Source organism: Aedes albopictus, chromosome 1 (genome assembly GCF_035046485.1).
Source record: "Aedes albopictus strain Foshan chromosome 1, AalbF5, whole genome shotgun sequence".
NCBI classification, from domain to species: Eukaryota; Metazoa; Arthropoda; class Insecta; order Diptera; family Culicidae; genus Aedes; species Aedes albopictus.
Genome location: NC_085136.1, coordinates 249,267,184 through 249,280,569, shown reverse-complemented (window position 1 = coordinate 249,280,569; position 13,386 = coordinate 249,267,184). Strand labels below are relative to the sequence as shown.

Below are 13,386 nucleotides of genomic sequence, written 5' to 3'. Positions count from 1 at the left end.
CGCGGACGGGGGATTGCACGAAGAAATGTCAAATTGTTCTCTCTCCCCCGCTGCGCGGTGTTTTCCCTCTCTTCGGCACACTTGAAATGGTTCACTCAAAGTTGTGTTCGATGGACGGATTTGACCTATAGACACTATAGATTCCATAGACTCGCGGAGGCGAAGACAACTGTAGCCAAACGAACTGTCAGTTCGTGTAGCCAAACGAGCATGACGTCACGATTTCAATAATGACAATGGATTGCGTGACGTCATATTCGCTCGGTACACTCTAAATTTACGGCAAAACACACTAAAATCGTATTGCTCAACCATGTCTCCGCGAGTCTATGGAATCTATAGTGTCTATAATTTGACCTGATGAGCCGAGGGGGGCGACATATGCAGATTATCTCGATTTTAGACCATAACTTAATTATTCATGCTTTATTTCAATTAAATTAGATAAATGAACAATAATCGATTAAAATCGTCCATATCCGAGAAATCCGATAAAATCGATTATAATTTTGGCATTATCATCGAATCGAATATAATCGATAATGTCAAATTTCCTCGTTTTTGTTTTTGTTTACAAAAGTTGTGATTACAAGCCGGATTTTGTCCAGGGCGTTCGAGGCTAGAACATCGAGCTCAGAAGCTGCGTCAGCTGGTGTCACGGTCGGAGGATTGCGTGTCGCCCGGAATCGAGGAACGAATTGATTGGGTTCTCCTTGGTGGCGATAACATTATTGCCGGAAGGTTGGACGATTTGGAATCGATGCTCGAAGTTTGATATGTTTGTTGTTTGGCATTCCCGAGGTACCCGAGGCCGTACCGTCGTACACTTCCCGTGACTTTCGAATATTAATTTCTCCGAAGGTGTGGCGGCTCAACTGAGTAAAAGTATTAAATAAGTTGTGAGGCTATTTTATTTGGAAATCTACATCATTGTATTTTTGTGCAAGAACTTTAGACTGATGCCTTAAGGGGAAGTGTCCGAGGATTTGATGATGATTTTGAACTTCGGCCCTCCCCGCGGCCTTCAAATGTTCGAAGGGTTGTTGTGTATCGACCTATGCGCGGAGTTGCCGGTTTAAGAATGGTTCTTCAGAAACTTGTCGTTGTGGCTGTTGTGCAAAATCGGTCCCGAAAATATAGCTTCCGGAGGGTCCAAAACTCATTTGAGATTATTATCTCTTTTGGCCAATCTTGACGTATTTGGCGATGTCGTCCACTTGTACTTCTCAGCTGTTCCATTCTCAGCGCCGGATGGGAACGGGAGCTGGCTTTCACTTCTCCAGAAATCCTCCTTGTCCGACTAACCATTCTGTCGAAGTGTTGGCATGGACGTACATAAGATATAATTAAAATAACTGATACATATTTTTTAAACTCACCTAATTTTTTCGACGAACTACGAATTCCCTCGCGAATTCCTATGAACTGGACAGAAGTTTTTGTTTTGATTACAGCTGATAAACGACGCCTGGAAGAGCTGTCAAGTTACGGCGTCGCGACGTCTCAACCATTTGAGCGATTTTCGTCATTTTATCCGATTTTTTCAGATAATTTCGGATTTTGACCATTTTGTTGAGAATAAAAAGCGATAAAACAATCACAATTGGAATAATGGGAGAAAATCCGATGAAATCGATTAAAATCCAAAGTAATGGAAGTAGTGGTTGATAATTGGGAAAATCAAGAAAATCAAATAAAATAAGGCGTTATCGCGAACTAAATGGATTATTGTCGCCCCCCTCGTGATGAGCCTCGTAATTTTCAAAGTTACTCTTCTTATTTATTCTTTTATATGCTTACCTTTATCCTGTAAATTCACAATTATATATTCCATCACTATTAAATAAAAAAAAAAGAATAAAATTTGTGCAATATTGCAATATGTAAATTCGTAAATTTTTCATGCTTAACAATATTTTCATGGAAATTGCCTCTTCTGTTTTAGTGTGTCAGGCGTCCCGCTTAAAACACTGAATGAAAATCACACGACGTGCTTTTGAATGAGTCCAGGTGGTTCTGCCTAAAGTGTCTCGAGTATACCAAAATGGCGAATCCTGGTCGTTTTGACAGGTCTCCTGCTTGATTGGAACTATGGGGATGACAGCAAATCGGCTGTTCCAATTTTGACGTTTCTCCTCTTTGTTATTCCAGACTCGTTAGTTGTGCCTTTGGCGGTTGAACTCAGAAACTCGATATGGACCAGTAGGTCTGTGCCATTAAGGGAGAAAAAATAAACTCAGAAATTCATAAAGAAGAAAAAGACATGGGAGACCTCTGGAGAATTACCTCCAAGAATCACCGGAGGATCTGGGAATAGCAATCCGAAAGAACCCCTGATGAAGCTTCTGAGAGAATCTATATCTCTATTCCATAAGGAATCCATAAAGGAGGAGTCCCTGAAGAAATTTCAGGAGAGATTCTTGACGATATCCTGGAGGAATTCTTGTAAAGATTCCATTAGAGATCCTTTAGGGAAATCCTGGAAATATGCCTGGTTATAGTCCTAATGAAATTCTTGAAGGTGTTGGTTTTTCGGCGATATTCGAAGAAATAAAGTTGACTTTCTACGTTATAACTTGGGTTTTTATTTAACTTGTAAAAGAACACGCGGTTTCTCGCGGCGAACGTTTTGTTTCGTTTGACATTTCTAAAAGAAAAACACGACCATCAAAGATCTTGTGTGCAGATTGCATACTGTTAAGTTCACAGGTATAACACAGACTGTTTGGTTGAAAAGTAATCCACCTACAGAAGGAACTTCTAGTAGAATCCCTAAAGGAACTGCTTTAGTAACTCATGTAAGAAGCAATCCCTGGTAGAACTGCTTGAAGAACCTCCAAAGGAACTTCTCGGTGAATCGCTTAAGGAACTCCTGAAGAAATTTAAGAGGAACTCCTGGACTAATCCCTGAATGAATTTCTGTAGGAATCCCTGAAGAAACTTTTGATGGAATTCTTGAAGCACCCTCAGAAAGAATCCCTGAAGGAACTCCTAGACTTATCCCTGAAGGACCACATGAAAGAATTTCTGAGGATTTTCTGATGGATTTCAAGAAGGCATCCTTGAATCCTCAAATGATCTCTGAAGGAATTTCTGGTGAAATACCTGATTAACTACTTACTGCAGGAATCTTCGATGGACCTCCTGGATTAATCTCTGGAGGAACTTCCTGAGAAATCCCTAAAAGAAATCCTGGAAGAATCTCCGAAAACTGTCCGCGGAGCATCCCGAAGTAATTGAAAAAGGAAACTCCGAAGAAATTCCAGGAGATTTTTCCGAAAGAATTTCTGGACGAAATCTTGAAGGAACTCTAGCAGAAATTATAAGAGGAATTCCTGAAAAAATCCCTGAATATTCCAGGAGGAATCACTCAAAGAACTCCAGGATGGATCGTTGAAGCAATTCCAGGAGGGATACCAGTAGGAAATCCTGTAGGAACTCTTGATGAATTTCCTGGAAAGATCGCTCAAGGAACTACTGGAGCGATCCTTGAAAGAACTTCTAGAAAGATCACAGATGGTACGCCACGAGAAATCCTTGATGGGAGTTCTAGAGGAATTTCTGAAGGCACTTCGTAACTGATTCCTAGAGGAATTTTAGTAGGAACTCCAGTAGGAATTCGTGAAGGAACTTCAGAAGAACTCTCTGAAGGAACTCCTAGTCTGATCTGTTACCGTTGAGAAACGCTAACTATGTTTATTAGTCCTTAAGGATAAATTTGTTAGTATTTGTTGATATAGTTGGAGTAAAATGTTAGTAAATTGGTATGTTATAAAAGGATAATTAATAAAATCAGAACAAAATTTGTTAACACACAATCACCCTACACTGAACAGACCTAACACAACACATACACAAAATGAGCCAAAAAGGGGAAGAGCTGCCATGACACAATCCACGTCAAAAAGATAAATTCAAAGGGGAATGGGAAAAAGGCAAGAGGAACAGGCTACTGGGTCGAACCAAGCGAAGAGCACTTTCCGCTCTGACCTTTTGAGGCAAATTGTTCGCTTTAGAGCCAAAAGTCAATCTATATATATAAAAATGCAATGGCATACGTGGGACCGCGCATAACTTGCGAACGGCTGGTCCGATTTGGGTCGTCTTAGTTTTGTTCTGTTAGTTTTCACCCAAGGAAGGTTTATGAGGCCTAATACATGGGAAAAATGAGAGTTTTTGAAAATCGGGTTTTCATACATTTTGAACGGGGACTTGGTCGCTTGCGAGGTCGCTTGGCTAGAGACTTGAAACGTCAAAAACGCAGTAGGCAAGACAAAGCTTGCCGGGAACAGCTAGTTACAGTTAAAATAACCGTTGGAAGTATTCAAGTTAGTGAGTTAATCGGAAAGTTATATTTCTCTTCGATCCAAGTGAATAGTGAATCAGGTATGAACCAATAAAGAATTATTTGGTGATTCCGTCAACGATACGCCCAGTAGTCCTGTTAAAACCTCGCCTATAACCCTACTTTCCATAGGACCCATTATCATGGGCCTATTCAACCTGGTAGTGGCCACCCGTGGCCCGTGAACACCTGTAAGGCCTCTTGTTCACCGCCTAGGAGGCCCGAACAACGCCTTTCGTTCGGTTAGTGCCTCTCCCGGACAGCCAGAAGTCCCGCCTGTCGTTGAGGACCCTCCGACGCCCAGAACGTGCCGTGAACACCCGCAGACCTCGGCATCCCCCGTTGAGACCCCTGGACATCACCCACCACGCCATCCCGATGGTAATTTCAAGCGCGAAGGTTGTGCCGCGCACCCCGTCATCCCGTCCAAGTCCCGGTGGTCCATCGAACGCCCAGGAAACCCAAAGGAAACCCCCCTCAGTGCTCCACTTCCGGCCGGCCCCAACGTTCCACACAACACACCGACACTCCACACGCACAGTAAGTTGGAAAAAAATAAAGAAATAGTGGAAAAGCAAAATAGTGTTTTACTTGGGTTCTTAACCAGCGAAACGTGCCGACCCTAAGAGTCTCGCTCGCTAGCATGGGCGAAACTACGAATTTTTGCCAGGGGGTGCACTACAAACAAAAATTCATTGGTTCATCCATTCATCATTCATCGCCCCATATCTCACAGCAATTCATAGAAATTCTAGGGGGTTGGCTGGCACCCCCGATAGTTTCGCCTATGCTCGCTAGGCGTGGTCCTTCCAACCCGCCAAGTAACAGATCTCTGAACGACCTCCTATGGCAGTCCCTGAAGGATCTTCTGGGGGAATCCCTGAATCCTCCTGAAAGAATATTTGAAGTTACTCCTGAGTAATCCCTAAACCAACTCCTGTTAGCATTCCTGAGATATCTTCTGAAAAAATCCATGATGAAATTCCTCCTGCATGAATGGCGGAAAGAACTCCTAGTGATTGGAATGTTCGGGGAATCTTTGAAGGAAATTTAGGAGGAATCGTAGCACTAATTATCGTCGGCATGACAAACAGCGGCGTATGGCACGCCGCTAACACCTCATCCGGTGTCAGCGTGAGACAAAAAGTGTCGGCGATGGCGGCATATGTAGTTGAAGTTTTAATTTATTTATTACAAATTTATACAAGGGTCCCAGAGAGATTCAGGTATGTATCAGAGGCGTATTCAAGCTTTTTATAAGGGCTCCGAAGGGATTTTCATTGGATTGAGCGGACGCCCCTGAAATCCCCTAAAATGCTCTGGAACGTCCTTGAAACTCTTTGAGTCTCCTTGAACATTCATGGAACGTCCCTGGAACATCCCTGGAACCCCCCGAAACCACCTGAACCAGCCTGTAACGCCTTCAAATCTTCTGAAAGTCCCTGAAACGCCACTGCAATCCTCTGAAACCCTTTGGAGCACCCCTAGAATGCCCCTGGAACAAGCATTAGAAACCCTTTGGTATGTCCGCGACTTCCTAAAACTCCCAGAGATTCCCAGAATCCTGAAACGCTTTGAAATCTCCGAAACACCCTCGGAAAGCTCCAGAACCCCCTGGTACATCTCTGAAACTTCTTGAAAATCCTGGAACGCTCCTGAAATCCACGAAAGAAGTCCTGGAACGCCTTTGTACACCCCTGAAAACATTAGAAAACTCTTTATCTCGGAAAATAAGATTAGAATTTGATCAACTAAAAATGTAATCTACATTTGCAGAAAATCTTGACAACGCAAATCCCGAAGACAACTGCAGATCCAATCCGGAGAACCTCATTTATGTTTTAGCTTTAAGAAAAAAAATAAAAAAAAAATAAAAAAAAATAAAAAAAATTAAAAAAATTAAAAAAAATATGAAAATTTAAACAAGTCGAATCACGGCTCAGTTATGGTTTTACACCGGGAGAGCCAATAGTTTTAAGTTTGTGTGTATGTTATAGTTGTAATTGTAATTGTTGCTAAATAAAAAAAAAAAAAAAAAAATTAGAAAACTCTTGGAATCTCCAGGAATGCACCCGAAACTCCATTATAAAAGGCAATCATACCAGAGGCTGCACCAAGGGCTGCACAGACTGAACCATACTCACCACACTAACACGAGACAACGGACAACACGCATAACACTCAGTGGCCCAGTGGAAAATTTTCTGTTAGACGAAAAGTTGTATCGGGACTGAAGCAGAAATCGAACCCGCATGCAGCGGCTTATGCCGCTAACCGCGCGGCCACTAAACCCACAATCACCTGGGACCTCCTGGAACACCCCTGAAACCCCTGGAACTCTTCTGATTCCCTGGAACGCTTTTCAAACTCCTTGAAAGGCCCTAGAACGGACCTGAAAGCCTCTTGGAACCTCAGGAACACCCCCGGATGCCTCTGAACACTTCTGCAACCCCCAGAAGCTCCCTGAAATACCCCCGAATCCCATTATAACCACCCAGGACTCGTTTCTAAAATCCCTTGAAACTGAAACCCCTTGAAAAACTCTGGAATGCCGTTGAATATTCATTGAACACCCTGAAATACTCCTGAAACCCCTTGGAAACCCCTGAAACGCCATGGGATACCTTTGAAATCCCTTGAAAATCCCTGGAGGAATACCCCTGAAACTTCAGGAACGCTCCAGAAATGTTTTGGAACGTCCCTAAAACCAATTGAAAACCCATGGAACGCTTCTGAAACCCATTCAAAACTCCTGGAATGCCGATTAAAAATCCCTTGGAACACCCCTGAAATCCCTTGGAGTCTTTCGGAACCCCTCGAATACCCCCGAAACCAAGGGAAATGACATTTCCTTTTCTAACCGGAAAATCCACATGTATCCGTTCCTATACGTGTCTAACCACTTTTAATTGAGCAGCAGTTACACGCAGTTGGGACGCTTTGCAACACCCTAGAATTTCCTGAACCGCCTTGGAACACCCCTGAAACCCATTAGAAATCCATGGAATGCCTCTGAAGCCCTTTATAACACCCTCGAATAGCCTTGAAATCCCTTGAAAATCTGAACCTGAATCCCCTAGAATGCCACGGAAAATCTCTTGGAAAGCTCAGAAAGCCTATGGAGAATCTCATGGAACACCTTGAAAACCTCTAGACGCTACTGAAACCCTTTGTAACACCCCTAGAACCTCCTGGAACGTCCCTGAAATCCCCTGGAACGCCTTTTAACTCCCCTGCAACTCCATATGAAACCCCATAGAACGTCCCTGAAACCCCTTAAAACCCCTGAAAACGACGCGGAAATCCCACAACCACCCCCCCCCCCAGCAAAACACTTGGAATTCTCCTAGTATCCCTTGAAGCCCCTGAGACCATCTGGAATATCCCTGGAACTGAATCGTCCCTGAAATCAGAAAAAATCTTTACTATTACTTTAGAGCTTTTAGTAGAACTTGTTACTTCAGACTCTAGTTTAATTTAAAAACACTTCACTAATACTTTACTTTTGCAAAAGAAAATAAAAAATGAATAACTCTTTTAAAGAAAAACTAGAAAGGACGAGCAAATTCCTTTTAATTCTTTACACAGTAGTAGAATTAAAAGGAATTTGCTCGTCCTTTCTAGTTTTTCTTTAAAAGAGTTATTCATTTTTTATTTTCTTTTGCAAAAGTAAAGTATTAGTGAAGTGTTTTTAAATTAAACTAGAGTCTGAAGAAAAAATCTGTTTACGTAATGTCAATGCGAAAGGAAAGTGTGATGAAAAAACAAAGCAATAAATTATCTTCTCATCAGGATTTTATTACCCGTGTATTTGATTTGATTGAGATATCAAAAAGTTGGAAGCACTTGAACTGGAGTCCAATGGACATACACGTATTCCCTTTCTCTATGAATCCAGACAAAAAGCCATATGGGGCTGTCCATAAACCACGTGGTCATTTTTTTGGGACTTCTCAAACCCCCCCCCCCCCGCGTGGTCATTAGTCCATACAAAATTTTTTATTCGTCCATACAAAATGGTCATTGGCCGAAGCCCCCCCCCCCCCCCCTCATGACCACGTGGTTTATGGACAGCCCCATATGAACTGTAACCACCTAATCCTAATACACTTCCTCTGCTTATTTATTGGTCGAAACTTACTCCGCTCTCCCACTAGTCGGACGACGCGATCAGTATTTATGACTGGCTTTACCGGTTGTGCACATTTCCTACCCATCAAGCCCAAAGCCCAATGAATCGAGTCGGGTAGCATGCGGCAGGGGTCCCACCGCCGCCGTTGGTCGTCGAAGTCGCCAGTCTAATTTTCCGGCGCAAGTTGGAAAATTGTGCGCACCAACTTCAGTTGTTTTCGAGTGACGGTGGCGAGTGAAAGTAGCTCCCAATCCCAATCCCTACTACACCTATAAGCTCCACGGTTGTTAGTGAGGCAAATCATGAACATAGAGTACCGTAAGCTAGATCGAGATCTTCAAGAGCAGCTGGACGGATTTTTCCGTACCAATAATTCCCTGGTTGAAGTTCATCCGGGGCGGGTGTTGATGCCCAGCAAGTTCCAGGCAATCGGTGAGGACATCAAGAACTTCGAAATTCGATCGGATGACGTGTGGTTGCACTCCTATCCGAGGACAGGTTCGACCTGGGCCCAGGAAATGATTTGGCTATTGGGGAACAACCTGGACTATGAGGGAGCCAAGAATATTCAACAGGTCCGAACGCCCCTGTTGGAGTTGTCTGCCATATTCTCCGAGGACCGAAGCGTTGAGGACTTTGTAACGTGAGTCGGGCGTGATTTTGAAGAAGTGTTCCCATAATGAAACACGCCTTTTCTATTCAACAGGGAACACAAGAAGGTCAACTCCGTAACTTGCGTCCACAACATGCCCAGTCCGCGGTTTGTCAAGTGTCATCTGCCCTGGCAGCTTCTTCCGAATGAGATGGACCAGGTGCGGCCCAAGATGATCTACATAGCCAGGAATCCGAAGGACTTGTGCGTCTCCTACTACTACTATTGCCAGTTGATCCACCAGACCGAGGGCAGCTTAGAGGACTTCTGTGAAATCTTCCTGGCCGACAACGCCCCCATAGGGCCGATGTGGGCCCATATGCTGTCGTTTTGGAAGCGTCGCAATCAACCGAACATCCTGTTCTTGAAGTACGAGGACATGAAGCGCAATCTCCCTACCGTAATCCGCCAGACTGCCGAGTTCATGAACGTTGGTCACAACCTTACGGATGAGGACGTCCAGCAGCTGTGCGATCACCTGCAGTTTGACAGGATGCAAAAGAACCCGGCCGTCAACATGGAACCACTGATGAAGAACTCGGCACAGATCGACGATAAGGCCAGTGTCAAATTCATCCGAAAGGGCGCAATCGGTGACTGGAAGAACCACATGAGTGAGGAACTTTCGCGACGTTTCGATGCCTGGATCAGTGAACACTTTGACGGGACGGGACTGGAGTTTGACTATGAGTAACAGTTTATCTTGTGTTCGGTAGTGTTAATTAGATTTGATTCTGTTATCGTTTGTTCATTAGTTTAGTAAGGCGTGGGTGCATTGGGGTAGTTAATAAGGATGAAAAATATCAGACCAGATGCAAAAAATTGTATGGAGTTTTATATTTACAGTCTAGTGGCTGTTATTCAATAGACAGTCCATAACATGTGCTTCCAGTATAGTGCGAAAGCAAGCGGTGCATCAGACCTTCCTCATAAAAAAGCAGTCGATTATGACGGCGAACCGCCGAGGGCCGTTATGATTGGTAGCTTGGTGCTTTGGTTAAATGTGTTATTATTCATGCGTGCAGACTTTTATGGATGGGTAGTGATTCCGTAATTGACAGGAAATGGTAAGCTCTACTCCATTTTTTTCCGTTTTGGGATGCCTGTATAAAATCTGTATAAACACATGATAAAATAGAGCTCTGTCTGTGTTTTTTTTTCTTTTTTTGCCTTTATCGTACACTAAAGTGTACTGAAAACTAAAAAACGAATTTTCGATAGAAGGCTGACCCTCCGTCACATATACCAATCAACTCAGTTCGACGAATTGAGATGATGTCTGTATGTGTGTATGTATGTTTGTCCGTGCGCAAACAAAAGTTCACTCAGTTTTAAAGCACTTGCCATTGACCGATTTTTTGGATTATAACTATATATCGAACAGGAATTTAACCACATTGTTTGCTATTTAAAATGGTTCGGATCGATCAAGGCGTTCCGGAGTTACGATCATTTCAGTAATCCAGATCAGCACCGGTAGAACTGGCCGTAAATAAACCTGAACCAAGCGCCATCATGCGACACATCAGGCTGCGGTGGTTTTTGTAACCTTTAGCATGGTTGACGAATTTTGTGCGGAAATCAACACTGGAGACCGGAAATTCCACGATGTCGGCCCAAAATTAATGATGGCGGCTAAAATCCAAGATGGCGGCTCCAATTTCAATATGGCGGCTCCAAATTCAAGATGGTGGCTGTTTAATGGAGTTTTAGGCTCTAATACCATGCAATATGGGTAAATTTTGTATGGGGAAGATGCCTGGAGTCCAAAAATGACGACCAGAATATCCAAGATGGCGACTCCAAATCTAAGATGGCGGTTGATAAATGGTGTTTTGGGCTCTAAAACCATGCAATATGGGAATATTTTAAGACAAACTTGTGGGCTTCGTGGCCGAGCGGTTAGCGGCGTCAGTCGTTTAGGTGTCTCGTAAGCCTCGGAGTGTGGGTTCGATTCCCGCTCCAGTTGGGGAAAACTTTTCGTCGGACGAAAAATTCTCCACTGGGCCACTGGGTGTTATATGTGTAGTCCGTTGTCATATGTTAGTGTAATGTTCAGTCTGTAGAGGCCGCAAGGTCGAAGACGGTGTAATTGTCTTTTATATTTGGTATGAGGAAGATGTTCGAAGTCCAAAAATGACGACCAGAATATCAAGATGACAGTCCAAAATCTAAGATGGCCGCTCTATATTTAAGATAGCGGCTGTTTAATTGAGTTTTAGGCCATAAAACCATGCAATATGGGTATATTTTAAATGGGGAAGATGTTTAGAGTCCAAAAATGGCAACCAGAATATCCAAGATGGCGATCTAAAATCCAAGATGGTGACTCCTAATTTAAGATGGCGGTATATTTGGTGTAGTGAAATGTCCGGAGTTTGAAAATGACGACCAGAATATCCGAGAAGGCGGTCTAAAATACAACATGGCGTGTGATAATTCAAGATGGCGGCTGTTTAATGGAGGTTTAAGCCCAAAAACAATGAAATATGAGTATATTTGGTATAGGGAAGAAGTCTGGACTCCGAAGATGGTGACCTGAATATTGCGCGCAAACCCCAAAATTTTATTCCCACCTCTTGGTCTCCGCGCCAAAAACCCAGCCCAGATTCGGCGACAAAGAGACATGACAGCAGTCGCCGGACAGTTGTCAATCCTGATATTTGACGGCGGTCGCCCGAGTGGATTGTTGTCATGTAAATAGAGCTTTTCGCTGAAAATGCGTGTGTATTTAGTTATTGTTGACGGATTTTTTGCTGTGTTAGTGTGAAATTTAGCGATTTGCTGTATCGCGTAAGCCTTCGCTGGAAGAAAACGTCAAGTTGTTCAGCGAAGCAACGAAAATTTTCAGTGAAAAAGCAATATACAAGATAACGATTTGAATAAAATCCAGGATGGCGGCTGTTTAATGGAGTTTTTGGTCCTAAACCATGCAATATGTGTATTAGAGTGGGTCATCGTTTATATGGAAAACTGAAAAATTCAATGGTATTCCATCAGATCAAAGCTTTTTTGATCCCATTTCAGGACCCAAATAAGGGTGCAAAATTTGGGCACGATCGGTTATGTCTACGTTTTGCGCATCGCGTTTGAAGTTTGTATGGGGTTTTACATGGGAAAACACACTTTTTTGCATTTCTCTCATAACAAGCTCGAATTTTTCTAAAACCGTGTAACCGTTAAAGTGAAAACATAGCCTAGGGTGTCCTGGAAAACTTTGTCGAAGACTGCAAAGTGATCTGATGCTTATGATAAAAGTTATAGCGTTGGCATTGTGTTTCGGATAGGTATTAAGTGGCCACGTCTTTTCAGCAGCGAATGCAGCTTCAAGCTGTAAGTATATTTGTCGAAGGTTAGGTAATGCTCAAATGTACACAATTTTGGACTTACATTTCGTGTCCTTCCTATTTTACTCCGAAACACTTCTTAATTCGGTTTTGCTTGAATTCGCACGAATTTTATCTAGGATTAACATATTTAGTTGATAAGTTAACAGTAGTATAATAGAATCCAATTCAAATTAGCATGACTTACAAATTTTGCCTCAATGAACGACAAATGCATGTGATTATCGACTCCGTACTATTTAGGTTTAGGATCTACAAATTAATCAATTTTCCATTAATTATAATTAAGAAATTTAGGATAGACAATTTACTGACAATTAAGTTCAAATGCCTTCTAATCATCCACTTCACAAATCGATCATAAATACGGATAATGTCGAGATTTAGTCTTCACTTGCTTTTCGTCTGTACAATTACGTTGCACTTTTTGTTATCGCATCTCCCGTCCAAAACGTCAACCTCCGTTCCTCTTTGTGAGATCCAATCCATCAGATCTCTTGTCATCCGCAGGGATAGGCACGGGTGATACGGAACTCACCATGGCCTGACTGCCCTGTTGTTCTTTTACACATTGCTTGGCGAAACATCATGATTTTGTTGCTATTGTTATTCCTTTTCATGTTAAAACATAAACACTTATAACTATTTTCACAAGCATCGGATCGCTTTGCGGTCTTCAATAAAGTTCTTCAGAACATCCTAGGCTATCATTTTACAATATCAGTTGAAAATTTTAAGACAAACTTTTTCAACTTATGGCTCAAATGCAAAAAAAAGTATGTTTTCCCATACAAAATCCCATACAAATTTCAATTGCAATGCGCAAAGTGTAGACGCAATCCCAAGTAACCACGAAGCCGTATATAAGTGCATCAATTTTGCTATATATTTATATTTAAAATTGTGCATA

General features: G+C 42.5%; 1 protein-coding gene across 1 annotated transcript; it reads left to right on the top strand.

Annotated features, from left to right (window-relative positions):
* The first annotated feature begins 8,564 nt into the window (after positions 1 to 8,564).
* Positions 8,565 to 9,976, top strand: LOC109400398 (luciferin sulfotransferase). Its single transcript, XM_019672907.3, has 2 exons — positions 8,565 to 9,120; positions 9,184 to 9,976. Exons 1-2 carry the CDS (start codon positions 8,780 to 8,782, stop codon positions 9,821 to 9,823), a joined length of 981 nt encoding a protein of 326 aa, XP_019528452.2. The 5' UTR covers positions 8,565 to 8,779; the 3' UTR covers positions 9,824 to 9,976.
* The last annotated feature ends 3,410 nt before the right edge of the window (positions 9,977 to 13,386 follow it).